The sequence below is a fragment of the Rhamphochromis sp. 'chilingali' genome (assembly GCF_963969265.1).
Source record: "Rhamphochromis sp. 'chilingali' genome assembly, chromosome: 8".
Taxonomy (NCBI): Eukaryota; Metazoa; Chordata; class Actinopteri; order Cichliformes; family Cichlidae; genus Rhamphochromis; species Rhamphochromis sp. 'chilingali'.
In genome coordinates, this window is record NC_137935.1 from 16,198,349 (window position 1) to 16,225,395 (window position 27,047).

The 27,047-nt window shown below is 41.4% G+C and overlaps 3 protein-coding genes across 9 annotated transcripts; 2 read left to right on the forward strand and 1 right to left on the reverse strand.

The window, feature by feature from the left end:
• The first annotated feature begins 1,393 nt into the window (after positions 1 to 1,393).
• sptssb (serine palmitoyltransferase, small subunit B) lies at positions 1,394 to 3,623 on the forward strand. Of its 4 annotated transcripts, XM_080888748.1 has the most exons (4): positions 1,898 to 2,076; positions 2,254 to 2,317; positions 2,867 to 3,133; positions 3,204 to 3,623. In XM_080888748.1, exon 3 carries the CDS (start codon positions 2,868 to 2,870, stop codon positions 3,108 to 3,110), a length of 243 nt encoding a protein of 80 aa, XP_080744874.1. In that variant the 5' UTR covers positions 1,898 to 2,076; positions 2,254 to 2,317; position 2,867; the 3' UTR covers positions 3,111 to 3,133; positions 3,204 to 3,623. The 4 variants fall into 4 exon arrangements, with proteins under 4 accessions (XP_080744875.1, XP_080744874.1, XP_080744873.1 ...); XM_080888746.1 differs by having other exon boundaries at positions 1,902 to 2,076; positions 2,867 to 3,623; XM_080888749.1 differs by lacking the exons at positions 1,898 to 2,076; positions 2,254 to 2,317 and adding an exon at positions 1,394 to 1,891 and having other exon boundaries at positions 2,867 to 3,623.
• Positions 3,624 to 13,154: 9,531 nt separating this feature from the next.
• Positions 13,155 to 22,059, forward strand: otol1b (otolin 1b). 3 transcript variants are annotated; one of them, XM_080889357.1, is made up of 5 exons: positions 13,155 to 15,424; positions 18,034 to 18,175; positions 18,264 to 18,353; positions 20,078 to 20,149; positions 20,227 to 22,059. In XM_080889357.1, the coding sequence occupies exons 1-5, from the start codon at positions 15,398 to 15,400 to the stop codon at positions 21,129 to 21,131; spliced, it is 1,236 nt and encodes a 411-aa protein (XP_080745483.1). In that variant the 5' UTR covers positions 13,155 to 15,397; the 3' UTR covers positions 21,132 to 22,059. The 3 variants fall into 3 exon arrangements, with proteins under 3 accessions (XP_080745483.1, XP_080745482.1, XP_080745481.1); XM_080889356.1 differs by having other exon boundaries at positions 13,157 to 15,424; positions 17,760 to 18,175; positions 20,087 to 20,149; XM_080889355.1 differs by having other exon boundaries at positions 13,158 to 15,424; positions 17,760 to 18,175.
• A 50-nt stretch (positions 22,060 to 22,109) lies between these two features.
• LOC308401224 (low affinity immunoglobulin gamma Fc region receptor III-B-like) lies at positions 22,110 to 24,706 on the reverse strand. 2 transcript variants are annotated; one of them, XM_080889358.1, is made up of 6 exons: positions 24,657 to 24,706; positions 24,530 to 24,565; positions 24,113 to 24,403; positions 23,329 to 23,601; positions 22,765 to 23,037; positions 22,110 to 22,627 (listed from the first exon to the last, which is right to left on the reverse strand). In XM_080889358.1, the coding sequence occupies exons 1-6, from the start codon at positions 24,679 to 24,681 to the stop codon at positions 22,323 to 22,325; spliced, it is 1,203 nt and encodes a 400-aa protein (XP_080745484.1). In that variant the 5' UTR covers positions 24,682 to 24,706; the 3' UTR covers positions 22,110 to 22,322. The 2 variants fall into 2 exon arrangements, with proteins under 2 accessions (XP_080745484.1, XP_080745485.1); XM_080889359.1 differs by having other exon boundaries at positions 22,485 to 22,667.
• Between the last annotated feature and the right edge of the window lie 2,341 nt (positions 24,707 to 27,047).

The window sequence follows — 27,047 nt, forward strand, 5'->3', positions numbered from 1 at the left end:
ACAGTTCATTCAAATCATGCTCTCAAGTCTATGCTTAACCCATTGTGCCACTAATGGCACATTTATGACAAGCTCCTAGCTCCAGCTTACTGAAAAGGTGCAAAAATGTAAAGATCCAAACAAATTTTGGATTCCACTGCACATTAAAGCCGACTCTTTTACCAGAAATGCTCCTCAGAACAATTTTTCTCACATGAACACTCAAATTTAAGGCTTTTGGACCAGTAAAATTCAAGACTTTAACATTTTTGGATTATGTTGCTTGATATTCTGATAATATGCAGGATAATATAGCAATGTATTATGATAAATGTCAGGCTTGTGGGATTTCGAATGTAAATATATAAACACGGTGACAACATCCTAAATCAGTTGTTTAGAAGCAATAAATGAAGTAGAACAATAAAAACTTGGAATGTATTTAACAGGGGGGTTAATTAACTCTATTAAATCTGATTTCTTTTTTTGTATGTGAATGCATTAAAGCAAACCATACTGGAACTGTGGTTAAACATGCCACCATGTTTGCTGGAACAGTTCTGCCCGCCACTAGCCAGCTTTATGTAATATAAAACAGAGGAATGTGTGTATCACAGGGTGTGTTAGTTTCACATTTTGACTCAGGGAGGGGAGGGGGCAGCCCTTGTTTTTCACAAACCTGAGCAGGTTGTTAACGGTAATCAGATCTACTTGGGAAAACGAATGAAGCGAATCCCCCTTGCTCTTTCTCTCTCTTTTGTGTGTTGGCCTAATTCACCTGTAGTTTCCCTGTTTACAGACTACAAAGTCCCTAAAGGCTTAAGACTGTGGATGTCCGATTTGAATGATGATTTCCCCAGTCCTTGTCGCAGGCAGCAGCAGCAGTCGGTGGTTTCACTGCAGCTCCTTTACAAACATGTGTCCGGTGTGAAGAAGCGCCTTCGTGAGCTGTGCCTGACATTTCAGACCAGTATCCATCGTCCTGACGCTAACTGCGGGCTTGACGGTGCATCTATGCGTCACCGGTGCGCTACCCGTGTTTACACATCAATAATGCAGTATAAGAAGTGAGCTGGTCAGCAAAGCTCACAGTTAGGAGATAAGATTTCTCAGCTGTATGTGTGCTTACAGAAAGACACCCTGCTCTGTGTGTATATGAGAGAGAGAGTTTCTTCCACAGGCGTGTCTGAGCTCCCTTGGTTGTCCCACAGCTGTATGCAGGCTATGAATCCATAGACTGAAATGATCAAGTCCAGAAGGAGATGTGAGGACTCCTGATTTGTTTTCAAAACACTTTGGAGAATGTTTAAGGCTGCATTCCCAGACATCCCAGAAACACTCAGTGTGAGTTGCAAAATATAATTAAAGAGGCATTAGGTGTTGTAGCCTGTTATTACTTCATCTAGTATTATCACGGAGAAGGGGATGGAGAGGAGGAGGAGGCTGCTTTGGAAATGCTTTGTGAGCTGCATTCAGCTGAACGCGCTTCTTGCCGTTCTGTGTATGATATCTTGTCGCTTTAATAATTTGGTTTCCTCTAATGAAATGCAAACTACAGCATGCCGGAGTTGCGGTACACCAGTGTGGTCTCTGCTTGTTTTTCCGTTTTCCATCCTCCTCCTGCTGCTCCTGCTGCTGCTGCTGGTGCTTGATTGCTCGCTGCTGTCTACGTCAGAGGTGGCGCAGTGTCGGGCTGCAGCAGCATGGTGGGACAGAGGCGATGCGACACCGACTGAACAAAGTTTAAAGATGCCGCACAAAGCAGCAGCACACCACACATGGCTGGGATAGAGGTCCGGCCCTCTCCCCCGTGCCTCTTATGCAAGGACTGTTTTCTTTTTCTCTGCATAAACAAACACCGGCCTATGCATCGCATCTCTCGGACACTCCACCTGCGTGATCTGCGAGCCAGGTGAGTCGCGAGTCTAAGCACGGGTAGTGGGTGTGGTGTCATGTGTGTACCACATATAGGCTGGTGGTGAACTGGTGAAGCAGCTTTTTGGTTTACACAAAGCAGCGGAGCAGCAGCAGCGGCAGGGGGACTCCTCTGGTCTCATAATCGCAGTATAACGAAGGAATCTCACGTCGGCTGCCGAGGTGAGTGACGGCACAGGCTGAAGAGCTAATAAGCGCACACGCCTTCTAATATATAGTCCATACACATGTATTAAAATCTAAATTCAGTAATCATTGCTGTGGGTTGATAACTAACTCTAGTTTCACTTGTTTATGTCATTTGGGCACAATTTATAACTTTTGCGCAAATTCTTGCAGGTTTCTGGGTCAAACTTGGCATTTTAAGCAAGGCACCATCCTAACACTAATGAAAAAAAGAAAGGTAACTATCACAGGAAACTACCTCGTGGAGGCTTCAGGACAACAGTCCTATTAGACCCCTTTTTGTAACAAGGAAAGTTAATTTGATTGCACACGGTTGATGATAGCGGGTCTGTACTGGGAAGGAAACGTTGTTTTTCATATTCTAATAAATTGCACGACATTTAGAAGAGTGCACCTGTAACGCACCTGCTGGCCCCGCCCCCTACCTGTCTAGAAGGATCTATCACTGCCTGCCACCGCTTCAGCGTATATCATTTATCATATTTGATAAGACGTAGTCTGATAACATCACGGTCTTGGTTTTAAATCTAAAACGTTACTTTTGTCCATAAATTCAGCTCGTTGGTCTGTGATGCGGCTTCTACTTTATGCTTCTTATTATTTCATAATTGTCAAAGATAGATGCAGTAGATAAATGTAAAGTATAAAAAATGTGTAGCTGTGTAACAGTAAAAATTGCACCACCAATGTTATTTCCAGCTTATGAGTACTTACGACACTTTCTGTTGAGCCTTGTATTTTTTTTCTTCTACTACTACTTCTGCAGAATGAACTTCAAGAACTTGAGGGAGTACCTGGCTTGGTTATACTACCAATACCTGCTCATCACCGGCATCTATGTCCTGGAGCCGTGGGAAAAATCCATCTTCAACTCCATCCTCTTCTCTGCCATCGCCATGGTCGTCTACACCTCATACGTCTTTGTACCCATCCACGTGCGCCTGGCGCTGGAGTTTTTCTTAGGCATCTTTGGCGGCCAGCCGGAGAGCACCATGGCACTCATGACCTAAAAGAAACAAAACAAAACATGAAGGTAAAGAGACAGAAAATGTGTGGATGAGCATGAATCTGTCATCATATTTTCTTATAACTCACCTCCTTAGATCCTAGAGCACCTTGAGCCCTCCTTTTACAACAAGCTCGCCCTAAACCAGGCAATCAGCCACCTCTGCGAATCACGACTGAAAACATGAAGATCTTAATGGAACGATGTGGAAATCAGAGCCTTACTATCTTCTTTACATCCCAAACCCTCCAGCCTTACCCCATGGTTTTAGACAGGCAGCAGAACAGTGCTTTCACACATGTCCTGTGAGATGTCTTATGATATGTTGTTTGTCCTTATTGATTTTTTTGTTTGTTTTTGTTTTTTTGTTGTGTTTATCACCATATGTCCTGTGTGAGTGCATACCACATATGTGTTTTGCATGATAGGGTCATATATGGGCAGTCGATTTGCATGCTCATCTCACTATGAAATACTACTAGACTTGCTTCTTTTTTATTGCCTTTTAAGCTCCAGACTCACTATTTACAAAAAAGCAGACCGATCATTTTATAGCGTCTGAATCCAGTCTGTAAAATTTATGTCTGGCATTCTGAATTTACAGCTCACTACAGAGCAAGCTGTCACGTTTCAAGTGTTACACAGTGAGAGGCGACTACGTGAGTTCGAGATGATTTTAGACACAGCCCAAATTTCCTTCAGAGCCGTGGAAGGCATTATATGTCAGGCTCTGTGGGACTTAATGCAACAGGTAAACTAAACTTGCAATGCAACATCAGTGACGTTTCCTTTTTAAGTGTGTGTATGTTCGTTTATCTGATGTATCTGTGATGCCATGTTATCTCGTGCACTCACTCTGGGTGGTTAATCTGTAGTTTTGCATCAGAACCGCTATCACTGGGTTTTGTTTTTTTGTTTTGGTGTTTGTTTGTTTTTAGTTGCCTTTATGAGCTGCAATACTGACTGGCAGGGCACATTACACATTTCACGTAGATGTCATTTAGCTGATCTTAACAGAGAGGACTGATAAAAAGCCCAACCTATGCAATGAGTCTTAAAACGTTCGTGTTAAGACTCTGTTAAACAGATTTTCCCAGTCAGTGTGAGTAATATTAAGCCAAAATAACAGAAGAGATATGTGCCGAGCCCTGCTTTATCTCTAGTTTATTAACTGTTGGCATTTCTGGTAGGTGTACTCAGCTCTGAGCTTGAGCAAATATTGATACAACACACCTTTGTGTTGTAGGCTTGGCTTTGGTAATTACGTAACTCTACTTCACAAACCCCTGAAATCAAAAAAGAACTGTTTGATGTTTCATACAGAATGCAAAGATACTGTAGGCAAATTAACCCAAATGAAAAACAATGACATGACTGACCAAAGTCTTCCTTATCTATAGTTGATCTATAGATAGAAAGTGAGTTTTAGTGTGTCTGGTAGCTGCGATGAGCATTGTGCGTTGGATCATTTTTAGCTATTTGTGCTTTGGGTGAGGGGCTCACTGGTTATAGTTCAAGCATAAGTAACAATGAGTTAATTTTATTTATATGGATTTATATATTTATATACACTGGTAAATGCTTGGCTGGTTACAATGTCAATTACCAAATGTTTGTGATTATTTATATCTGTGTTCTCCTGTGGCCATACTTTTGTTATTTGCTCTGTTTCTCTACCTTAAAGTGCTTTTTATATTGTTGTATCATTTCATTTCACTTTGGATAAACATTTGCTGAAGTCTCAGACGTTTCCAGCTCAGACAATGACGCGTTCTCTGAAAAATCTTTTTTTTTTTTTCCCCACTGTGCACAAAATGAATGTTTTATTTATACATGATGGTGACACATCGCTCCAGTAATCAGAAAATAAAAATGCATCTGAAGATTCTTGGACAACTCTTCTCATTCTGTGTGGTTATTTATACATACTTATAGTTTTAAATGCAATTTAAATATTGTGGTCAGAAATTTATGTATATTCATCAGCATGATTATCACTGTAATTTTGGGCTCATAATGAATTCTTCGGACAGTTATCTTTCCGGAATAAAATGATTGTATAGCACACATACACATACAAGCTCAAATATACATATACTCACATATAAATCTTTTACTAAGTGGCGCTGAAGCTTCTATAATGTCTTTCAACTTGACAAAGCCGAGGCTTAATAACTTCTCCTTAGTGAAGGTAGGAAATTTTTAGGATGTTCAGAAATGCTCTAGGAACCACTTAGGCTCAAACCAGCGTTCACTAAAACCTGGAAAACCAGCATCTCTGTCCACAGTGAACTGAGTTTTACACCGCTGAGGACCGAGAGGGTGACAACCAAGAAAGAAACCCCTGCTCCAAAATGAAAACCATTTATTTTGTGTTTTATTTATTTATTCATAAATATTTATTTATTTATATCTAAATGAATAAAACATCATAAAGTTCTATAGAACTTTGCAGCTGCCCACATGGAAAAGCCAGAAGCCATCTGAAGCAAACGTCGATGTTCCGACAGGACAGCTATTGAGCTATTTGTCCACAATGACTGGGTATGTTTGGAGGAGTAAAGAACTCTGTACCAGCTGTGAAGCATGGTGGTGGTAGCATCATGCTCTGGGATTGTTTTGCTGCCAGTGGTACTGGTACCATACTTGCCAACCTTGACACCTCAGAGTTAGGGAGACATTCAAAAAAAAAAAAGGGGGGGGGGGGGGGGGGGGTTACATATACATGGACATATACAAAGATCTTGAATTTTACAGTGAGTTAAATGTCACAGTTATTGCTGTCCCTGAGCCGGGCTGTCCAAATTCAGAGGCTGCATCCATCTGAGGACCAGGCCTTTGTGGTCTAAGTGGGCCGGGTCCTCCAAAAGCCGGGTAGGCAGCCAAACCGATTTACTCAGGAACAAATAAAACACTGAAAAAAGTAAAACTATAAAATTTTTAAGTTATCTAAGTGACTTATATATCATGTTTAACCTGAGTAGCAAAAGACCGTGGGGGTTTGAAAACGATGTGTTGGGAGTTCGCTGTTCTCGTCGGCTCAGATATTTTATGTTTACACAGCTACATTCTCACCTGAAAATATGCTAAAAGTTTATTTTGCGACCCAGAAAGAGTAATAAGACTGATATCGAAACTAAGTAGCTGCCACCATTGTTGGAAACTGGAATTGGCTGGGCAATGCTATGAATTCTGGGATATGGTTTTTCATTTTTGTTGTCCAGGTGGAAAATCAGGAGACATTCAGGAGAATGGTGGCTCCAGGAGATTTTCGGGAGGGGCACTGAAATTCGTGATTCTCCCGGAAAATCGGGAGGGTTTGCATGTATGACTGGTACGTTGCACAAAGTGATGGAACATGAAGAAGGAGGACTACCTCAAAGCTTCGCCTCAGAGCCACATGAAGATGTTTGAAACTTGGATGCAGTTGGGTGCTCCAAGAGGACAATAAGCCAAAACACATCAAAGAGCTCCACAGCACTCTCTTTTCATATATAATTCAAAATACCTTTTCTCATGCAATGGTGAAACGCCAACGTGTTTCAGCACACAAGCCTTCATCAGGGAGTGAAGCAGAAGGCAGGAACCAACTGAACAGTGAAAAACTCCACCAACCAATCAAAGACAAGAGAAGAAATAGACCACACTATCATATCAACCTCAGATAACATCCATCTTCAAAGGCAATTAAGTTTAAAGAAGAAAAGTTTATAAAAATAAAAGAAATAAAACTGATATAAGCGAGGATATCTAGTGAGCTGTACTTTAAAAATCCATAACTGATTTTATATAGTGCAGGCTAACATTGAGTTTCTGGAATGATCTTCCCAAATCACTATCCTCATCAAGTGTGAGTTTGTCCGTATGTATTTGAGCCTGTGTGTAGTAGAAAAAATACAAAATATATTCAAACTTGGACACGCATTTCTTGTTTTTAAAGGTCTTTAAAGATATACGCTGTACAATCAACAGTCGACCCTGTAAAAGTTCAAAGAAAACATTAAAGGCCACAAAAGTACCACAACATTTTTTTATGATGAGTCAGAATGAACTCCTGGCCACAACTGTATTTATTCACACAGCTTCACGTCAGTGGATCAGAGCAGTTACTTAGGAAAATTAAACAAGGAAAAGAAAAGCCTACAGGAAGAACATTTTGGACCCAACAGACTGTACCACATAAAACAAATTCAAACAATAACAGGCAAAGCCACCAAATTTGTTCTCTCTCTAAGGAGCAGGAATGAATGCCCTGGGCCATCCTTCAGATACTATATCCTGTGCATTCCTCCAAAGCTCTAGTAACATCAAGCCTGCCACATTCACCATATTTGGGGCATTCTTGTGGAAGAATGTGAGATGAATGGGGCTGAATACAAATATCACTGCACATTTCATCTGGAGAGCGGATGTAGGTTCTGGCAATTGTTTTGGTTATCAGTTAAGCAAGACCTCGAGAGTCTGCCAAGGTTTATGTGTTATAACCAAACACCTCCACCTTGTTCTGTTGTTTTTTTCCCCCAGGATGTTGGAACAAAATAGCTGCAACACCATCAGCTGTTAACCTACAAACCCAACTCAAAACCGTTTTCACCCTTTGTCCCCTGCCCTTGGTGCTTTCTTTTCTCTTCTCTCCTATGGAAAAATAAGGCCAAGCACTAAACACTGTTATGCCACCCTGTGAGGTAAGTTTAGCTTCTGCCTCGGGGTCTTTGAAGACGTGTCCTCTGTTTACACTACCCTTGTTAATTTGAGTCCCATGGAGGACAAGGTTAGTGGTTATCTCCATAATGACAAGGTGTAAACAAAGCTTTCTGTAGACTCAAGCTTTTTTTCTCAAAGCTCTCTGAAAGCTGATGTATTGTTTCCGTCGTGTGTGCACGTGGCCTGTGAGTGTGACATTCACTCACAGGCCACGTGAAAAATGAGAACTCCTAGCGACTGCTGAATGCAAAGACTGAGATGAGCATAAAAGTGAGAATAACACATGCATACATGCCAGTGCTGCCACCACCAACAGCACCAGCAGCAGCAGCAGCAGGTTTCAGTTAACAAGGAAACCCCAGAAAGTATTCAAATATCAATATTACTTCCAACATGTGATACCACCTTGTACACTGAGTCGCACATGCACCCATTGAGACAGCCTCCATTAGGTGCGTGCCATCACAACAAATGTCTCCAAGGATATAATCTAAGACAGCTCTTTGGTCACAGCCTGTGACAGACATTGATGAAATACACAAAATACACACAATGTACTGCTTTGCATGACCTTTGAATGACATCTGTTACACTTTATGTTAGTCAGAAAGAGAACATGCACATTTTTCCTCCAATAAAAATGCCTTTGTATTCATTAGGAACAGAAACATAGTAACAAGCTGCATACCTCGGCATATGTAACCTATGGGTTACTTTCCAGTGCAGCTATTTGAATAGACAATGCAAACAGTTGTATTTCATTTGTTTGTCTTCCTGTGCAAAAAATAAGGACTTCTCCTTAAAGGATGGCAAATTGTTCCTTCAGTTTGTTACCACATATTCTTTAATGTAGGTCTTAAAGGTAAACAAGAACTTTGGAACCGCTTGTTCGTTAGCAATTAAATTTATCGCACCATTATCATCCACTTCATTCTGTAGCTTTAATTTTAATCATGTGAAATCATTCACAGTCGTCCTTGTCTGTAACCGTTTGTTTGTCAGTCAGCAAAATTCAAAAGCCACCAAGCTGAATTTCAGGAAACTTGGTGGAAAGGAATTGGGATCACTTTGAGAGTGCCCAACAGATCGAACTTTTTTCCGGTTAACTCTCGAAGACTAAGCCTTGTGATTTACTGTGAAAACATTTTATAAAGTCACTTGAGTCAACATGTGCCGCCTACTATCAAAGAGGAAACAAGACAATAACCTGCGGTTATAATGTATTTTAGTGACATTCACTGAGATTGTTTTGAGGGAATATTGTTTGCTCAGTTGGGTGTGTGTGTCTGGGTTTGTGTGTGTTGTCTCTACATTTATTGTTCTGTAGGGTTTTAGGTGGAGTCCTGGGTAAACATGCTCTGTGTAACTGGACCTTCTCTTGTAGCCTAATCATTCAGCTGTAATATCCAGGGCAGAAAAAAATAACATGTTTTTTTGTTGATGTTGTTCATAAAAATTAATTTGCCCATAAAAACAAAATCCTGAAACACTGTTATTTACCTTGCCAGCTTCTACACTCTCACTCCTCTCTTTTCTTTTTTAAAGACCTCATTTTTAATTTAATTAGTTTTTTTTTTAAACACATTAGTGGTAAAATATTCATTCACAAAACAACATGCATGAATGAGATGAGCCAGATTACGACAAGCAAAAACATCGCCTATCACTCACAATAAAACCCGGTACAATGTGCTGGAACAAGCCCGATCCATGAAGGCCGACTGCCAACCCACTGGACCCGGATCTGCTGTCATGGTCTGGGTATCAGACCCTGTACTTAGGGTCAGACCACTTTCGGCTGCATGACAGACCTGCCAAACAGGACGGTGCTTTTAACGTTGTGGCTATAATTCGAGGACCTAAACTCGACATACAGGTGAAGTTAATATCTTGTTTAAACGAACACCCTTTAAACCTCTAGGCCTGTCGGTGCAATTTTACAAGCTTAGTGCTGTCATTTAAAGACCCTGGACAATTATTACATGTGCGTCATGGCACAGCTCTCAGCCCTGCATGTGGGCTATTAATCAGTTGATATGAACCTAGGAGTGGCTGCTGGCCTGATAGTAAAGAAACGAAACAAGAAAAGAACAGTCCAGCAAGGCGTTAAACTTTGGCCAAACTTCCAAATGGTCAAAGGGCTTACACTACAACTACTATTATGTTGTTCTAAGTTTGAAAGAAAACAGTAGTGTGTGCTCCTAATATCCTAATCGCTAGGGCATAATCTCACCTAAAATATTTATTTTGGATTTATGACACGCATGTGCGTGTTTGTGTTTGATAAGGTGCACTTTATGCCCCGTAAAGACAAAAGGAAAAGGACTGCCACCAAGTGGTCATATAGGAAACAACTGTCTCCTTAATGTAATATAGATGCTGAAAAATTAGACTGTCTGTGCAGTAAAATCATCACAAAGCTCTGAGTCTGAGTCTGGCACACAAAGCAGTCGAGTACATGCGATTAATATGCAGTATCTGGTCCTGATGGTGAATTTCAGAGTAGGCTGCTTGGAGTTCATGGAAACATGGAAATTCATCAACGTGTGCAAGCCACTGTGGAGGAATATTTGACAGGGAACCAAGAATCTGAGACCCAGAGGCGAGGGAGTGAGACAGAAGTTCGCAGTTTGTTTTTTCTTGGTTAATCCCACACCTGTGTGCTCTCTGCAGGGTCAAAGGAGCTTGCAAAGAAAAGCGTCTGGACTTCTTTAAGTTGCTTGAAGACGTTTCACCTCTCATCCGAGAAGCTTCTTCAGTTCTAAGGTCAAATGGTGGAGAGTCCCAGATATAAACCTAGTGGGAGTGACCCCCCACAGAGGGACAAAAGGACCCCTGATGATCCTCTAATCGCCTGAGCCAAGGTGTGAAACTGGGCATGGGTCCCAATCAGTCAGAGTTTCGGGTGAGTTCATTGTGAAACCTGGCCCCACCTTATCATGCGAATTCCTGAGGTCAGATGGCCCAGGATGTGAGTGGGCGTTAAGACGTCTGGGAAGGGATCTCAAAACTGGATTATAGATGGCAGAGAGTTGGTGTCGTAAACCCCCGCCTCTGTTCAAAGATGGTCGCTCACAGTGGACATAGATGGCTTCTTTCACTCCTCTTTCAAACCATCTGTCCTCTCTGTCCAAAATGTGAACGTTGGCATCCTCGAAAGAGTGACCTTTGTCCTTAAGATGCAGATGGACTGCTGAGTCTTGTCCTGTGGAGGTGGCTCTTCTATGTTGTGCCATGCGCTTGTGAAGTGGCTGTTTGGTCTCTCCAATGTAGAGGTCTGAGCATTCCTCGCTGCACTGTACAGCATACACCACATTGTTAAGTTTGTGTTTTGGCGTTTTGTCTTTCGGGTGAACCAGTTTCTGTCTGAGCGTGTTGCTGGGTCTGAAATACACTGGGATGTCGTGCTTGGAGAAAACTCTCCTGAGTTTCTCTGATACGCCGGCTACATACATACTCTCTGCAGGGTTGTGGAGTCTGTTAGTTTAGCTAAAACAAATCTGAGGAAAGTTTGCAAGTTAGGACGACAATAGAGTGCCGTGGAAATGAAGCCAAGACTGCTTCTTATTTTACCTCACTTTTTAAGGGTGTCTTCTGAAGTAGGGACATATTAAGGCAGCGAGTGTAGAGGGAATGATTTTGTGGTGGTGGTGGTGGTTCTGAGGATTCAAAAAGGGGAGATTAAGGAGCACACGCTTTCAAGATTTCCATAAATGCACACATCCAACAACCTTTCCCTGCTTTGTCTAGTCAACAGCCTACCTGAGCCAGCTGGCCAAGAGTCAGTTGACCGCACATTATGTTTACTGCATGAATGAAGAAGGCGCATAAAGCTTTGCACAGTGCTTTACTGCCCTCTTTGGTTAAAAGTTCTGTGTCAGACGAACCTCTGCTGGTTGCACCTGTAACCAAATTCCCCTAAATGCCTGCAGAAGTTTGGTATTTACTGCGCAGGCAAGTGAAAACAAAAACCTCTGTCAGTAGTACGGCATTTTGTGAAACACCTTCATTTGACACAAAGAGATTGATGAGACAAGCAAAAAGTACTATTTTCAGAACACAAGAGTTTTTCAGTGTCAGAATCATTTTGTTGTCTTCTGATAGCCAAGACTCTGGAAACAATTAAAGAAAGAAAGAAAGAAAGAAAGAAAGAAAGAAAGAAAGAAAGAAAGAAAGAAAGAAAGAAAGAAAGAAAGAAAGAAAGAAAGAAAGAAAGAAAGAAAGAAAGAAAGAAAGAAAGAAAGAAAGAAAGAAAGAAAGAAAGAAAGAAAGAAAGAAAGAAAAGATTAAATTATAGTTAAATATAAAATTCACAACATAAAGACTGAAAATGGTCTGAAAATCTAGTAATCCTCCAAAGGTTTATGGGCAGGTGAATGCAGAACTGAAGTCCCTTCATCCGGTCTTCCGATCTCTGTGAAGCTGTCGGGCTTTAAGTGTTTTTGTTGCCATTCACCGGAGGAATGTAGATTGTTTTTCTGTGCAGTCAGCTGTAGCTTAGGTACGCCTGTTCAACTGCTTGTTGGCTAAAATATCTAATCAGCCAATCACATAGCAGCAGAGAAAATGTTGTGTGGAAATGCCTCGTTGATTTCACAGGTCAGAGAAGGAAAGTCAGCTTACTTTAAGCTGATAGGAAAGCAACAGTAACTCAAATAACCACTAATTACAACAAATGTATACAGAAGAGCCTCTCTGAATGACAACATCTCACATCTTAAAGCAGCAGCAGAAGACCCCACCAGGTGCCACTTCTGTCAGCTAATAACAGGAAACTGAGGCTCCAATTCACACAAGCTCTCCAAAATTGGAAGACAGAAGATTAGAAAAGGGTTGTCTGCTCTGAATCTCAATTTTGGGTCAGAAAACAGCAACATGAAAGAACGGGTCCGTTCAGTCCTTTATCAACGTTTTTAGCTGCTGCTGGTGTGTGTGTGTGTGTGTGTGTGTGTGTGGGGGGGGGGGGGGGGGTATTGTTATTGTCTTGGCACACTTTGGGACCCAAAGTTCCAACTGAGCATCTTGTTGTATTGTTGCTGATTACATCCATCCCTTTATGATGACAGTGTATACACGGACAGCTGTTTCCACCATGTCCCAAAACTCAAATCACTTCAAACTGGTTTCTTGAACACAACAATGAAATCACTGCAATCAAATGGCCTGCGCAGTCACCAGATCTCGATCCAGTAGAGCACCTTTGAGATGTGTTGGGACAGGAGATTCACATCACGGATGTGCAGCAACTCTGCGATGCTGTCGTGCCACTCTCAGAGGAATGTTTCAGGGATCTTGATGAATCTGTGTCACAAATTAAGACATTTAAGAAAACACAAAAGTGTCCAATCTGGTGCTTGAAAGCTGTAACTAATAAAGTGTCTAGTTAGTGTACAACGGACATTTTAAAAGTACTAATAATATTTGGACACCCATTTCTCAAAATGTACTTTAGGTTGCAACTCTTTAAATGAATCCCACAAACTCATTTTAAATAGTAAACATCTGAAAAACAACCTTATTTAACTCTTAACACTAATTCACTACCAACCCCAAATTATGTAATTTTTTATCACCTCCCATCTCTTGCATAAATAAAACATCAGCGTTCATCAAAACATATGAAATATCTGTAAAAACCAGCAGATTGAAAGAAATGTAGCTTTCACCACAAACTGCTGTGATGAAGGCTATCGTGTTTCCACAACCACCGTCTAATGCATTAGAAACCGAACATTAGAGGGGCTTGTCAGGGAAAGTGTGGCAGGAGAAAGTGTTTAATTGTGCTCTGGCCATATGAGCTGTGTCTTCACTGCCAGTATACCTCCTGCCAAGGTCATTAGCTGCTAATTCTGCAGGGTCTAGATTGCCTTCGATAAGAACAAAAAAAAATAAAATTTATGGCATTGATTGTACCCGTGAGCATGCCGGGGTCAGAGCGGCTGATTGCTAAACAGGTCTCTGTCTCTCCAAACTTATTTCACACATTCACTGCAGCTTGACCGCCTCTTTTACATGAATAGAGTTAATGTAAGGCAATACTCCTCCGTCCATTCAGGTCATCTTTGGTGCTCTCTCTGCTCTGCTGCACCGGTGTGAGTAAGTTAACTCTTTGTGATCCCTTTCTCCATAGTGTATGTGGATGGCGGATAAGGGCATGGACGGAAGATGGAGGCTGTTAAAAGAACCAGCAGGTGAGCAGCGTCTGGGTCCTCTGTGACCAGCTGGGCGCTGTAAAATGACCGCCGCTGTTGTGTGTGGTCTGAATAGAGCTGAGAGACGATGTTGTTGAGGTCAGGCAAGGAGAACCCCAGAGGAACCCCTCTCTCTCGCAGGAATCAACTGCGTATCTTACACTCCATCTACTTGCCTTTTATAGAAGGGCCGGTTGGGCCATTACCTGAGCTGCTGGGAAAGATGGAGATGAAGAGCATGTAAATGTAGGTCAAGACATGGAAAAAGGTTTACGTAATAAGATTAAATGGTTTAAATACACCCAATCGTCTAATTTTTAATAGCGTGCTCTTCATCCCTCAATCCTGCCATCAGTGCTCTCCATTTCCCAAATTTCATTTCCCGTCTTTCCTGCTCACTCACAGCCGGTCATGGATCTCTCTGAGGACATGAGGTCTTCAGCAACTGAGGCATGTCCGCTTCTCAAACATTCATTGTCAATGGCAAGTCGAGAGTTTCGACTGCACAGCTACCAGAAAATCACTTTTCTACAAAAACCTGATGCTCTCTTGTTACACCACAAGAATGAATCATTGTCCAGCTGCACAGTTTGAATCATAGTTAACAAATGTCTCCGTCAGCTGACCTGAGGGTTCATGTGCTAAAAAAGTCAGTCCCAGTGATCGGGCAAGCATTGCAAGTGCATCGATTTAAGGAGATAAGCTGGTTCTTTTGACAAACAGCTCAGGTTTAGCTGCTGCTGAGTGATTATGAGTGCTTGTTAAAAGCTAAAGCTTTCCCCTGGATGTTCACCAAGTACGGTTAGATTGTAAATACTGAGCTCTCTGTGCTACGTGCCAGTTTTCAGATCTAGTGTTAAGCCAGTTTAATTAATTGTCGTGATTTTTTGCCACAGGTCAAAGTACAAGATCATGCAAGAAAATATACTTGCAGCTTTGTGCATACAAAGTGTCACACATGCATACATGCAGTGCAGTCTCCAAAAGTGGCCGCTCTAAAAGCCAGTGTCAGAGATTCCTCCTTGCTTGGCTTTGTCCCATTAAGAGCCTGGGTAGTAGGTGGGCTGCTTGGAGGAATGCCTCCCATATCAGGTGAACTACTGCCCCATGGCCTTTGCTCCTTGCTAGCTAGCAGCGAGAGAGTGCTCCCGGCGGATGATGTATCCCGTGTCACAAAAGCACCTTTCTACACAACAGGGGTACAGAGAATAGGCCACAGCACAGTGGTTCTCCTTGGGTTGGCTCCAGCCCACCATAGTGAGATTTCAGACCTCCCCCTATGCTTCCAGCAAAACCCCCTCATTGGAGGAGATGGCCCTTTACTCACGCCTGGCAGAGATATCAGAGGGACCTGAAGCTCCTGGTGCAGCCTCCAAGACACTGCTAGAGAGGATAAATGACCATAACACTTATGCATAACTGGGTAAGTGCTTATAACTTGGTTGAACAAATATACTCAGAAGCTTTTAAGTCACCTAGTTTAAACTAGTGAGAGTACAAGTTTATTTGATATTTTTGCTTGTGTGTAGATTACTGAAATTGATAGTGTGATTCCAGCTTTGTTCAAACAAATCTGAAATAACTGACTAACTAACAGAAACCAGTATTGACTGAATATCAGACTGCAGCAATAAATAAATAAATAAATAAAAAGTAGAGCTAACCTGTGACTGGCATTTTAGGAAAAGTTAAAATACAGAAAAGGAAAGAGGAAAACATAAACATGGAATAGATGCATGGAAACAATAGAAATTTGAGAGGTACAGTCTGTTCTACGTTTGTGAGTGAAGTGCTAGTAGGGTTGCCAACTCCCTGAAAAATAAATAAGGGACACCTCATGGCCAGGGCTGGGCAACCCAGTTGTCTTCACCCTTCCCAGTGTGGTAGCTCTTTTTTTGTGTGTGAAATTATTTTTTAACCATTTGACTTGAATTTGATTTAAGCAGATGCATATTCTTTGTGATATGACCATATGGGAAACAAATGATCATTTAGCCATTTATTTTTAGCTCACAAATAACAACATTAACACAGTAAAACAGGTCTCTTTCTTAAACAGAAGCCTGTCATGCTTAACTTTTGAGAATATAAGTAAATCTTTCTTTAAAAGAACTCTGTCCTGCTTAACTTAAAATTATATAAATTAATAGAAAACAATAGAACGAAAAATATTCTTGTAACAGTGCACATTTAGTGCATTTAGTACAGTTGGCTTCAGTTGAGGTATTATTTCAGCTTTTCTAAAGCTAATCAGCTGCTCCTGTTTGTAAACCCGCTTGTTCCCATGATTACGCATCTTAACTCATCATCATTATTCATCTATGTATTACTTTTATGTATTAGTGATCTATTTGTTGTAATCATCTATCCTTGCAGTTGTTTATTACACAAAATAAGTTATATTATCACACTTCTGGCCACATAGCGCTGATATCCACTGCACATGCCCATATTAACCTTAACCAGAGGGTTTTAAAAAAACAAACCAGTGTTTACATACCATATCTGCTTCTGCCATGGCCTGGCGGACAAAAAATTGGTAAAGGGTTCCCCGAGCTTTCACGCCCCTCATGTTCTTCATGTGCCCACCAATAGAAGCATGCCTATGGAAAAAGTGCGCCAGCACACAGTGCAGTGCGCTTTATAGTGCACTTTTCCAGCCAGGTGTTTTCCTTTTCCCATTCCTCCCTGTACTTTTGCAGCCTTTTTTTTTTTCTTTCTCTGAGCGAACAAACATTGCTGCTCTAACGCTGGGCTTACACTGTGCGATTTTTGGCCCATTTTGAGCCGATTTTTGAGTCGTGCGACCGATTTGGTGATCGGCCCGATTTTGGCCTTCATCGTGCGTCGTGTAGTATACGTGGGGTAACGAGAAGCGATTAACACCTCACGACCAGCTCCCGATCATCAATCGCTCGTGAGGGTGTCACCGCAGCTGCTCACGCGCAAACACGTAAACGTCGGTGAAAAAGACGTTGCAGCACAGCTGTGCAGCGTGTGATCTGGACACAAGCGATGGAGGCACAACTTGTAGAACTTTGGAAAGCTCATCCGAGCCTTTTCCATGTGGCATCACAAAATTATCACGACCACAACAACCGTGAAAATAGTTGGATTTACATTGCTGCTCAATCACAGCTGCCTGATCAATGTTTTTCATTAGCAATTTAGCAAAGTTGATGGTGGCGGTGTGTCTGTGTGAGTGAAAGACGGAGAGGGAGAGAGAGAGAGTGACAGATTTTCTGTTATAACTTTCATTTTATGGACGCACAGTGTGCCGTCCGAGACTTGCACCGCAGTGTCGGCGTTTGTTTCCCTGTTGGCCATGCTTGTTGTTGTGGTCATCGGTTGTCTTCCGGTATTTTCTCAGTAAGCGACCTTTCCTCAACCAATGAGATGAGCGGTAATCTGACTTGTCATACTCGAATTGTCATAAGTGTGCTGTCAGCTCATTGGTCACAAAGCAGGAGAGGGGCTGGGAATTATGTTTTCAAACAAAGCGTTAATTCCATTAACATTTATAGACTACTTTTGATTCTCACTGTATTACGGGACAAAGTGCGTCCCTTATTAGCTCAATACGGGACGTGAACTTTTGTTTCTAAATACGGGACGATTCCGTTTTTTTAAGGGACGGTTGGCAACCCTAAGTGCTAGCATGTGCTTTTTTTAAACTTCTTATTTGTTTAAAGTTTAATTATATGGAAGATTAAACAAAGTCTGACAAATATCAGAATAACGTCTCGATGCACTCTCAGATCCCCGACAACCATGAGGATTATTTCCTGCCAGTCGACTCTTGTGGCTGTAGTTGCGGTTGCTCTCATTGTGGTGTACTACACTGAAGCTAAGACTACTCCGAAGCCAAAGTACCAGTACACCAAGAAACCCGTCCCTCAGATCACGGTCCACAGCCCTGTAACCACCAGCGTGCCCAAGACTCTTAAAATAGTCCCAACTGCAAATCCTGTGAAGCCCCATCCCCCGCCCAACCCAGTGAGGACCACCAACCCAAGTCATGTCTTTCCACAGCACTACCCTGACGGCACCGGGCCACCTGGTGTTGGTCCTGAGAACTACACTCTGGATTACAACGAGTGTTACTTTAACTTTTGTGAATGCTGCCCACCGGAGAGAGGGCCCAGGGGCCTGAAAGGAGAAAGAGGCCTGACAGGTATAGACTCACTGATATGTTTTAATGTTATTAATTATTGTTTGGTTTGTTTGGCTTCAGATTTTCCACTCACACTTATTTTACTCAGGGGCACCTGGAGAAAAAGGCCTTACAGGAGCAGCTGGTTTACCTGGGCCACCTGGCATCAGTGGCCCTATTGGCTTAAAGGGAGAAAAAGGTACACACTTAAAAATTACTTATTAAAATGATATATTGTATTATGTTATTTACTCACTGGCTACTTTATTATTTAGGTATGTAGACATAGTCAAGACACCTGCTGAAGTTCAAACTGAGCATCAGAATGGGGACAAAAGGATTAAGTGACTAAGCATGGTGTACTTATTAGTGCCACATGTGTGAGAGTAACCCAAATAACCACTTGTAACAACCAAGGTATTCAGAAGAGCTTCTCTGAATTCACAACACATCAAACCTCGAAGTAAATGTTCCACAGCAGCAGAAGACCGTACTGGTAATTTGGGTTGGATCTCCTTTTGCCTTCAGAACTGTCTTTATTCTTCATGTCATAGATTCAACAATGTGCTTGAAACATTTCTCAGAGATTTTGGTCCATGTTGACAAGACAGCATCACACAGTTACTGCAGATTTCTTGAACATGACTGAATGTCAGGTTCTAGAAAGCAGTTTGGGATGATTTGAGTTTTGTGACATGATTTGTAATCCTGCTGAAAGCAGTCAGGAGAGAATAGGGATGGACGTGATCAGCAACAACACTCAGGTAGGTTTCGGTGTTTAAACGTTGCTCATTTGGTACTAAGGAGACTTTAGTATGCCAAGAAACTATCCCCCGCACCATCACATCAACCTGAACCATTGATACAAGGCAGGACAGAGTCGTGCTGTTATGTTTTATGTTGTTTGTGCCAAATTCTGATCTTCTAAAACAGCTCGTTTCGAAACTTGTGACTCATCAGACCAGGCAACATTTTTTTAACTTTCTGTTGACCAATTTTGGAAATCCTATTCAAATTGTAGTTTCCTGTTTTTAGCTGCCAGTAGTGCCACTTGTGTAGTCTCCTGCTTAAAGGTTTGATGTGTTCAGAGATGCTCTTGTGCATATCTTTTTTGTAAGGAGTGTAGTGGCTATATTAATTTGTTAGAGTTCTCTTTCTCTTATATTTAAAATAACCACACTGCTGACGGACAAGCGACAGTTTTTACGCGTTGATTGGTTTGCAACGACGAGTAAAACCATCGTGTGGCTCAGCCGTTTAGTTTATTTTCCACATAAACCTTTTACAATAAAGCACAAGATCCTGTTGACATTTTTCAAAATAAACTGAAATAATAACAATATACATTATTTTCAAACATCAAATTTTAGAATGTGCATGAAGCAAGTTACCTCAAATAAGAACATGAAGTAACTATAAATGGCGCTTACAAGGAGTGATTATTTAGGTACTGTTACTGTGAGTTACTGTTGCCTTCCATCCACTCAGCTTGGTCATTATCCTCTAACCACTGACAAGACTTTTTCACATAGAAAACTTCTGCTCACTGGAAATTTTCTCTTTTTTTTTTCTCTGTAAATCTTAGAGATTTTGTGGGGAAATCCCAGCAGATCTGCAGATACTCTGACCAGCTTGTCTGGCAATAACGACCATGTTCAAAGTCCCTTAAATCACTTTTTCCCCCATTCTGATGCTCAGCTTGAACTTCAGCAGCTATTCTTGAGCACATCTACATTCCCAAATGCATTAGGATGCTGTCACATGATTGGCTGATTACATATCTGTGTTAACAGGCATTCAGGCATACCTAATGAAGTGGTTGATTTATCTATATATTGTCTTTCCTCATCTAAGAGAATTTCTTTTAAAATAAATTTATATTTTAAATATAATTAATATATTTGTATTTCGCAAATTTTCTAGGGGACAAAGGTGACAGAGGAAACAGTGGGCCAAGTGGGCCACTAGGCATTCCAGGAAAACCAGGACCAAAAGGTATAAAAATCTCATGGCTATATTTTTCATTGTTACCTGACTTCATTTATTTTTACACAGTTTTCCTTACCTTACAGGTGATGTTGGCTACAAAGGGGAAAAGGGTGAAGTAGGACTGCAAGGTCTCAAAGGAGAAAAAGGGCAGAAAGGAGAACCTGGCAAGAATGGGACTGCTGGTGAGAAAGGAGAACCTGGAAAAGAGGGGCCAGCTGGGCCTCCAGGAGTGGCTACAGTACATGGACCAAAAGGAGATAAGGGGGATAGAGGGGAGTGTGCCTCATATGGAGAGAAAGGACACAAAGGTGAACCAGGTGAACCTGGAGCTCCTGGAATCCCAGGAGCGATGGGAATTCCAGGACAGAATGGCAAGCATGGCTCCCCAGGCCCTATAGGTGTCCGAGGGGATCCGGGAGCTCCTGGACCACAAGGAGAACCAGGGGTGAGGGGGCTAGAAGGACCACAAGGTATAAGAGGGATTCCAGGACCGAGAGGGGAAAGAGGTTACCCTGGGATGAGAGGTGAGCGGGGTTTTCGTGGATTCAAAGGTGCTAAGGGTTCTGGATCAGGGGTTCCCCAGAAACACTCTGCCTTCAGCGTAGGTATCTCTCCGAGAAAGTCTTTCCCTCCTTCAGGCTTCCCGATCCGCTTCGACAAAGTCTTCTACAATGAAGAGAACCACTTCAACATAACTTCCAACAGCTTTACATGTGTCTACCCTGGAGTTTATGTCTTCTCCTTCCACATCACCGTGCGCAATCAGCCGCTGCGAGCCACGCTGGTGGTGAACGGGTCACGGAGAGTGAGGACACGGGATTCTCTGTACGGTCAAGACATCGACCAGGCCTCCACTCTGGTGGTGCTGCGGTTGGCTGCAGGCGATCAGGTGTGGATGGAGACGCTCAGAGACTGGAATGGAGCGTATGCCAGCAGTGAGGACGACAGCATCTTCTCTGGATTTCTGCTTTACTCAGACAAGCCGTGATGCACACTTTGTGTTTACTATCACAAAGTCTGAATACTGGTGGTGCTAGTGTACATGCTGGTCTGCACGTCTTCTATTATTGCCTAGCCTCTTCTTAAGAAGGGATAGTACTCGCCACACAATAATGCTGCTGCAGAGTAGTGCTCCAAAGTTTTGATTGACACCACCCTAATTAAATATAATGGTTAAATACAGTCCAATTCACAAAACACAGTGAGTAAAGCATCCCAAGAAATACCCCTGAGGTAATTATTGGAAGATGGCGTTCACAAGTAGTAAAAGATCATAAACTAATCTCCTGTTATCCAGACAGAAGAAAGTTTTTTTAAATGATAAAAGTGTAAAAGTTCAATATTTAGCATAAAAAATGTATAATTTATCCAACATTTTTGTGCACATGCAGTGCCTCCTTATGTTAACGCATCCTAATTAAAAGTAGCAGCAGTAAGTGAGAGATCGTGCAGAAGTTTATTATTCAGCTACCAACGCAAAAGATAAAGCACAAAAATATGATCAGTGCTGTTTATCTATTTGTCAGCAAGATTACTGTGTTCCTCTACTGATTCCTTCAGTTAACCTTCAAGTCAATGCCCTGACCCAGTGTCACCCTTGCCTCATTTGCATGAAACGAAAAAAAAAGCTCCTTCGTTTTGGGTCCTACTTTTTTCTCACGATTTAACTGCTGCTTCCTTTTTAGTTGTTTTCACCCATAATGACCTAAGCTGTGTGAACATGTATGCAAAAAGCGATCAATAGAAAAGACAAATGTGTTCAAAATAGTCACCACTGATAGCTGCATCATTAATCTTAATGTAAACCTGTCAAAAAATGACTGCACCCCTGTGTCTTATTAAACCAGTGATTGTAATATATAAGAAGTTCTGCTCAAATATGGAGCAGTAAAAAGAAATTGTGTTCACAGAAAATAAAATCCAGCAGTACATAACATTTTGTGAAATGCTTTATTTGACTTTAACATGTATGTGTTAGATATTTCCAACAATTCTGGTACAGCGCTTGATGTTTGTTAACTGGAGATATCAGAATTTCAGGTGCAGGACCTCATATATGAGATTTTTAGTTGTACAAAGTACAAATACAAAAGATGAAAAATTGCACAGTTAAATACAGAAGTGTGACAATGACTCAGCGTGATTAGTAGAGAGATTGTGTGTAATGTATGCTAAGTTATCAAAGAGAATCTGCAGAGTCCCCAGACATGTCATCGGATTCCTCAAATGGATTTGCCTGATCTTGAGTTGTAGCTGAGTCAAAATCCTGGTCTGTAGTCAGCAAACTGGTTGGGACTGCTTGTGAAGTCAGTGGAGGCGCTTGTGATGGTGTGCTCTTTACTGGAGTGAACTGGATCGGCTGGTGAGAGGAGAGGTTAGGGGAGGTTGGTAATGAAGCAGCAGCAGGTGGGAAGTCATCTGTGGCTGAAGCAAGGCGAAATACTGGCCTTTGTCCAGGATGAAGAGGTGGCATCTTCTCAGGTTCTGTTGGGTCAGAGATGAGATGGCCTCTGAGGCTGTGCAACTATTACACACAAAGTATCACATTTTTAGCAATCCATTAGGAACTTTGGGGCTTATCGGTGTAGAACAAATGCTGGGGTAAATTAAAATTTAAATACCTCTTATTTGTCCAAAGTTTTTGGGTTCACTGGACTTCGAGAGGCCCAACTGAGGCACCCTGGCCTTGCAGCTGTACAGCCCTGGAGTCTGTTTCACTACATTATAGTTGTCAGAGGTTGCAGGTCCCAGTCGCCTGTTATTTTTGTAGAAATAGAAGTCTATCGGAGGGGCAGGAGCAGGGGCGTTGTACTGCACATGGCAAATGAGCTTCATCCTCTTTAGCTGAGTATCATAGTTGGGGATGATCTCCAAAATTGGCTGTGACAGAACCTCTGTGACAGAAGACATTGATTTAATTTAAGAAAAAAACAAGTGGTAGGTCATGAGGCTAAGAATATTTATGTTCAATTGTACTAACAGGAATAACTTAACATTGTGGGAAATATGGGCTTTCTTGCTCAGCATTAAAGGAGAAGGTCTATACACACCAAGTTTAGCACTAGGTGTAAAAATGGATCACTTATAAGAACACTATCTAGATTAGCACATCTCTCAAAGCATGCTGTCATTCCTTTAACTACACCACACCTAAGATAAGAACACACAATTCTGTGTAATCTCACCTAAGATCTGTACATGAGCACCAGCAGAAATGACAGAGAGTGTTTGTCTCCTCACATCCCAGGAAGCCCTGCAAGAATATACTCCTAGGTCCTCAAGGCTCAAGTTGGTCAGATAGAAATCTGGCTCGTGACCGTTTTGTCTCATTACTTCAACGCCATCTTTGTACAAAATAATCTCTTCAAGTCGGGGGTTCCCTCTGACACGACATGTCACCTCCAATGTGCTCCCGACAAGTTGAGGATGTCGTGGGACTTGCAGAATCGCCCAGCCACCTACGGAAACACCACAGAGTTACCTCTGAATAACTTCCAATCTTACATTAGTAAAGCAATGGGAGAAATTCACTAATTTCCTAACATTTAATGTAACAACATCTAACAATAATGCGTAATGCTACAATGCAAGAAGGGGAGGTTAAGGTACTCTATAATACAGCCTGCACCCCTGATATACTGTCTAGTTATAACATAAGGTGGGGAAAAGATACCACATAAGTACAAAAAACCCCAAACAAAACAAGTCCTTGTTGTACCAAATTGACATTTTAAGTAGAATTATAGAAGATTTATATGTTAAACCCTAGAAAGTCACAGTATAAGTTGCAGGCTGTATTAAGAAGTGCTGCCATCACTCACAGCATGTCTTAGATGAGCTGCAAAGAAAACCTAAAGTTGAAAAGAAGCTTATAGATGTTCAATGCTCCAGTGTTAGGATTACACAGGAAGAAAGAAGCCTAACGTGCAAAGCAATTTTATTTCTTTCATGCAGACAAACAGATCTTACCGTCCACCTTGAGCTCCACAGGGACACTTTGCTGGGTGCGAATCTTTCCCACCTTCGTGTTTCTTATTCCTTGGCAGTAGTATTTCCCGCTCTCTTGAACTTTGGTATTCCACAGTTTTAATTCCCCCCCAGTCTGTGAGAGCTCCTCAGAGCCCCTGAACCACAGGTAGGTCCAGTTAGACCTGTGCACATCAGGAATACTGCATCTCAAGTGTGCTCTCTCCCCCGAGAAGATCCTTGAATGTCCTGACACCAACTCGATGTTGGCTCTGAAAGACGTCTCAGTGGGAACTGCAGAAAAAAAGAAGAATACGTTTAAAGGATCTATTTTGGTAATGAGTGTAAATCCTGAGATCACTTCTAAAATAATATCTGTGCAAATTGAAAGTATATTTGTAAAGAATATTTGGTCCATACCATGAGACACTACAATCTGTGAGAGTGCTGAAAAAACTGAAAGAGAAAATAATCAAGTTTAAATGACAGTTACATCAGGTCAGTATGTAAAAGTACATTTTCATTAAATGAGCTGAAGAAAACTCACCAAAGAGAGAGATGAGCTTGTCCATTTTGGAGACTCTTCAAGAAACAGAAACCGATCGAGTATTTATTCATTTTCACTAAAAGGAGAAGTGAAAATGCTTCTTCCCCCCCTCGGGGTGCGCCATATCAGGACATCCTTCTTACCAAAAAGATTTCTACCCTAGGCTAAAATTAATTTCATGGTAAACCACATCTTGTGGCAAATTGTCTTTTATGCTGTGAAGGCATTTTTTTGACATGGTCACATCACAGGAAGAATAATTACAAGTAAATGGGAACTGACCATTTTTAACACAGGAAACATTTCTATCCTGATAGCAGGGATCTCTTCCTTCATCAAGAGACCACAAGGAGTCACTGAATCGTTTGATGAGAATGAAAACCATGTGGATCGTGTTTTATTTCCCCCACAGTCACCTGTTATCTGACCCCCCTGTGGGAGGTTTTGGACTGATGTGTTGCACAGTCCTCCCCAACAACACTATTTTTCTTCATCTGTTTAATGTGGAAACTTGATATTTTCTAGAATTAGCAAACACAGTTGTTCTGTTTATTTGTTATTGTAAAATGAAGGTGTTTGTTTTATATGTTTCTATGATAGATTCACATTTCATTTAGTTCATATATTTGTTGGAAAGGGTTAAAAATGGATTGGATAAAACAAAAGTGTAGCTAGCATTGATTAAAAACGTGTCTAAAATATGTGATTACAAAAGAAGGGTTTGTTAAAAGTGTTATAAAGTGTAAAGTGCTGTAAAGTTTGTTTGAGGTAGAGTTTGTGATGGTCACGTGACCAGAGTTTAGCTGAGAGCACATCCATGGCATTGTGGGTCAGAACTAGCATGGATACAGAGCTACAGCCACAACAGTAATGTTATTGTGCATGTGGTCTAAGAAGCGCACATGGTAATGGTTTTCATGTACAGTATATTGTATATATCATGTTGTATAAATGTTTTATATTGGCGATAAGAGGATATTTTCAGTAATATCCGTTATGTTGCATTTTTCCTGTTCCGCTAGCTCGAGACTGTTTATTGACACTAACATGAGAGACTTTAATGGGTTTCAGAGATATTTACGTTGTAAACTGTGTTTTCTGTAGTTTTCACGGTGTCTGAAGAAAATGAGAAAGAGAGAGAGAGAAATAATCTTCCGAAGACGTCAATATCAATCAATCAATCAATCAATCAATCTTTATTTATAAAGCACTTTTCATACAAAAAAAAATGTAGCACAAAGTGCTTTACATGGTTAAAAGCAGCCCACTCCACCCCACCCTCCAACTCACTCCCCACACTCTCATTAACATAAACAATGTGAATACACACATACCCCCCCCCCCCCCCCCCCCCCCCCCCACACACACACACACACACACGCACACTTAAAGAGTAAAATTGGGCTGGGTACGCATGTGCCAAGTGAGGAAACACTATAACAGGGAGCCGTCTGCACCGGGAGCCAATCACAGACCGCAGCCTCCAGGCTGGGCACACAGCAGGAGGGAGGCAAAGGAGCCCCCCAACCAGGCTGAGAGGACCCCCAGAGCCCCAGCAGCCACGGTCGATCACAGCCCCGGTGCAGAAAGCGCCCTCCGAGGAAACACTGGAGACATGACACAATAGGATATGTACAGGGTAAAACGATAAAATAAATAAGAACGGGATACAATATAAATATAAATAGAGTAAGAAGATTAAAAAATTAATAAGAATAAAATCAATAAATATTAGGTAAAGCCTAAATTAATAATAGAATAACCGGATAGAATAAATAAGCATAAAATAAATAAACATTAAGTAAAAGCTAAATTAAAAAGGTGGGTCTTGAGCCTGTTCTTAAAAACAGATGCGTGATGATGCGTCGCCATTGTTTGTTGGACCCCTGTAGTTACAGTTAAATCAAGCTAATTGAAATAATACACATTTTACACTTTATTATTGTAGTACCGATGCAAAAACAGCTCGCAGCCTGCTATAAGCTGTTTTTCTTACGGCACTGTGCAAAATGTCATGAGTCACCCCTCGTGTCTTTATATTTTACCAGGGAAATGAGAAATAGGTGCAGCGATTTATTGAAATGTGAAAAAACAGCATATCAGGCAAAAATAAAATTTGTATAATTCTAACAAGCTTAACGATCAATATTTGGAACGATGACTGTTATTCTTGTACACAGTCCAAACTGTCTGAGGCAGTTTTCTTTTAATTTCTTTAAGAAGTCTTCCGGAATATTTCTCCAGGCTTTTGGAAGGACACTTAAAGCTCTTTAGCTTAGCATTTAGATTTAGTAATGCTGAGGTTCAGGCTGTGGGGAGGCCAATCCATGACTGACAGTGTCCCATTGTGTGTGTGTGTTGTTTAAATCCAGGTATGCTTTCATTGAACCG

Excerpts from the sequence above, each read along its gene's own strand:
- sptssb (XM_080888749.1), top strand. The coding sequence starts at position 1,758 with ATGGCTGGGATAGAGGTCCGGCCCTCTCCCCCGTGCCTCTTATGCAAG. Across the intron at positions 1,892-2,866 it reads CTGCGTGATCTGCGAGCCAG|AATGAACTTCAAGAACTTGA; the intron begins GTGAGTCGCGAG and ends CTACTTCTGCAG.
- LOC308401224 (XM_080889358.1), bottom strand. The coding sequence starts at position 24,681 with ATGGACAAGCTCATCTCTCTCTTTG. Across the intron at positions 24,404-24,529 it reads ACAGATTGTAGTGTCTCATG|TTCCCACTGAGACGTCTTTC; the intron begins GTATGGACCAAA and ends TTTTTTCTGCAG. Across the intron at positions 22,628-22,764 it reads AAACTTTGGACAAATAAGAG|AACCTGAGAAGATGCCACCT; the intron begins GTATTTAAATTT and ends CTGACCCAACAG.
- otol1b (XM_080889355.1), top strand. The coding sequence starts at position 17,773 with ATGAGGATTATTTCCTGCCAGTCGACTCTTGTGGCTGTAGTTGCGGTT. Across the intron at positions 18,176-18,263 it reads AGGAGAAAGAGGCCTGACAG|GGGCACCTGGAGAAAAAGGC; the intron begins GTATAGACTCAC and ends TATTTTACTCAG. Across the intron at positions 18,354-20,077 it reads TGGCTTAAAGGGAGAAAAAG|GGGACAAAGGTGACAGAGGA; the intron begins GTACACACTTAA and ends CAAATTTTCTAG.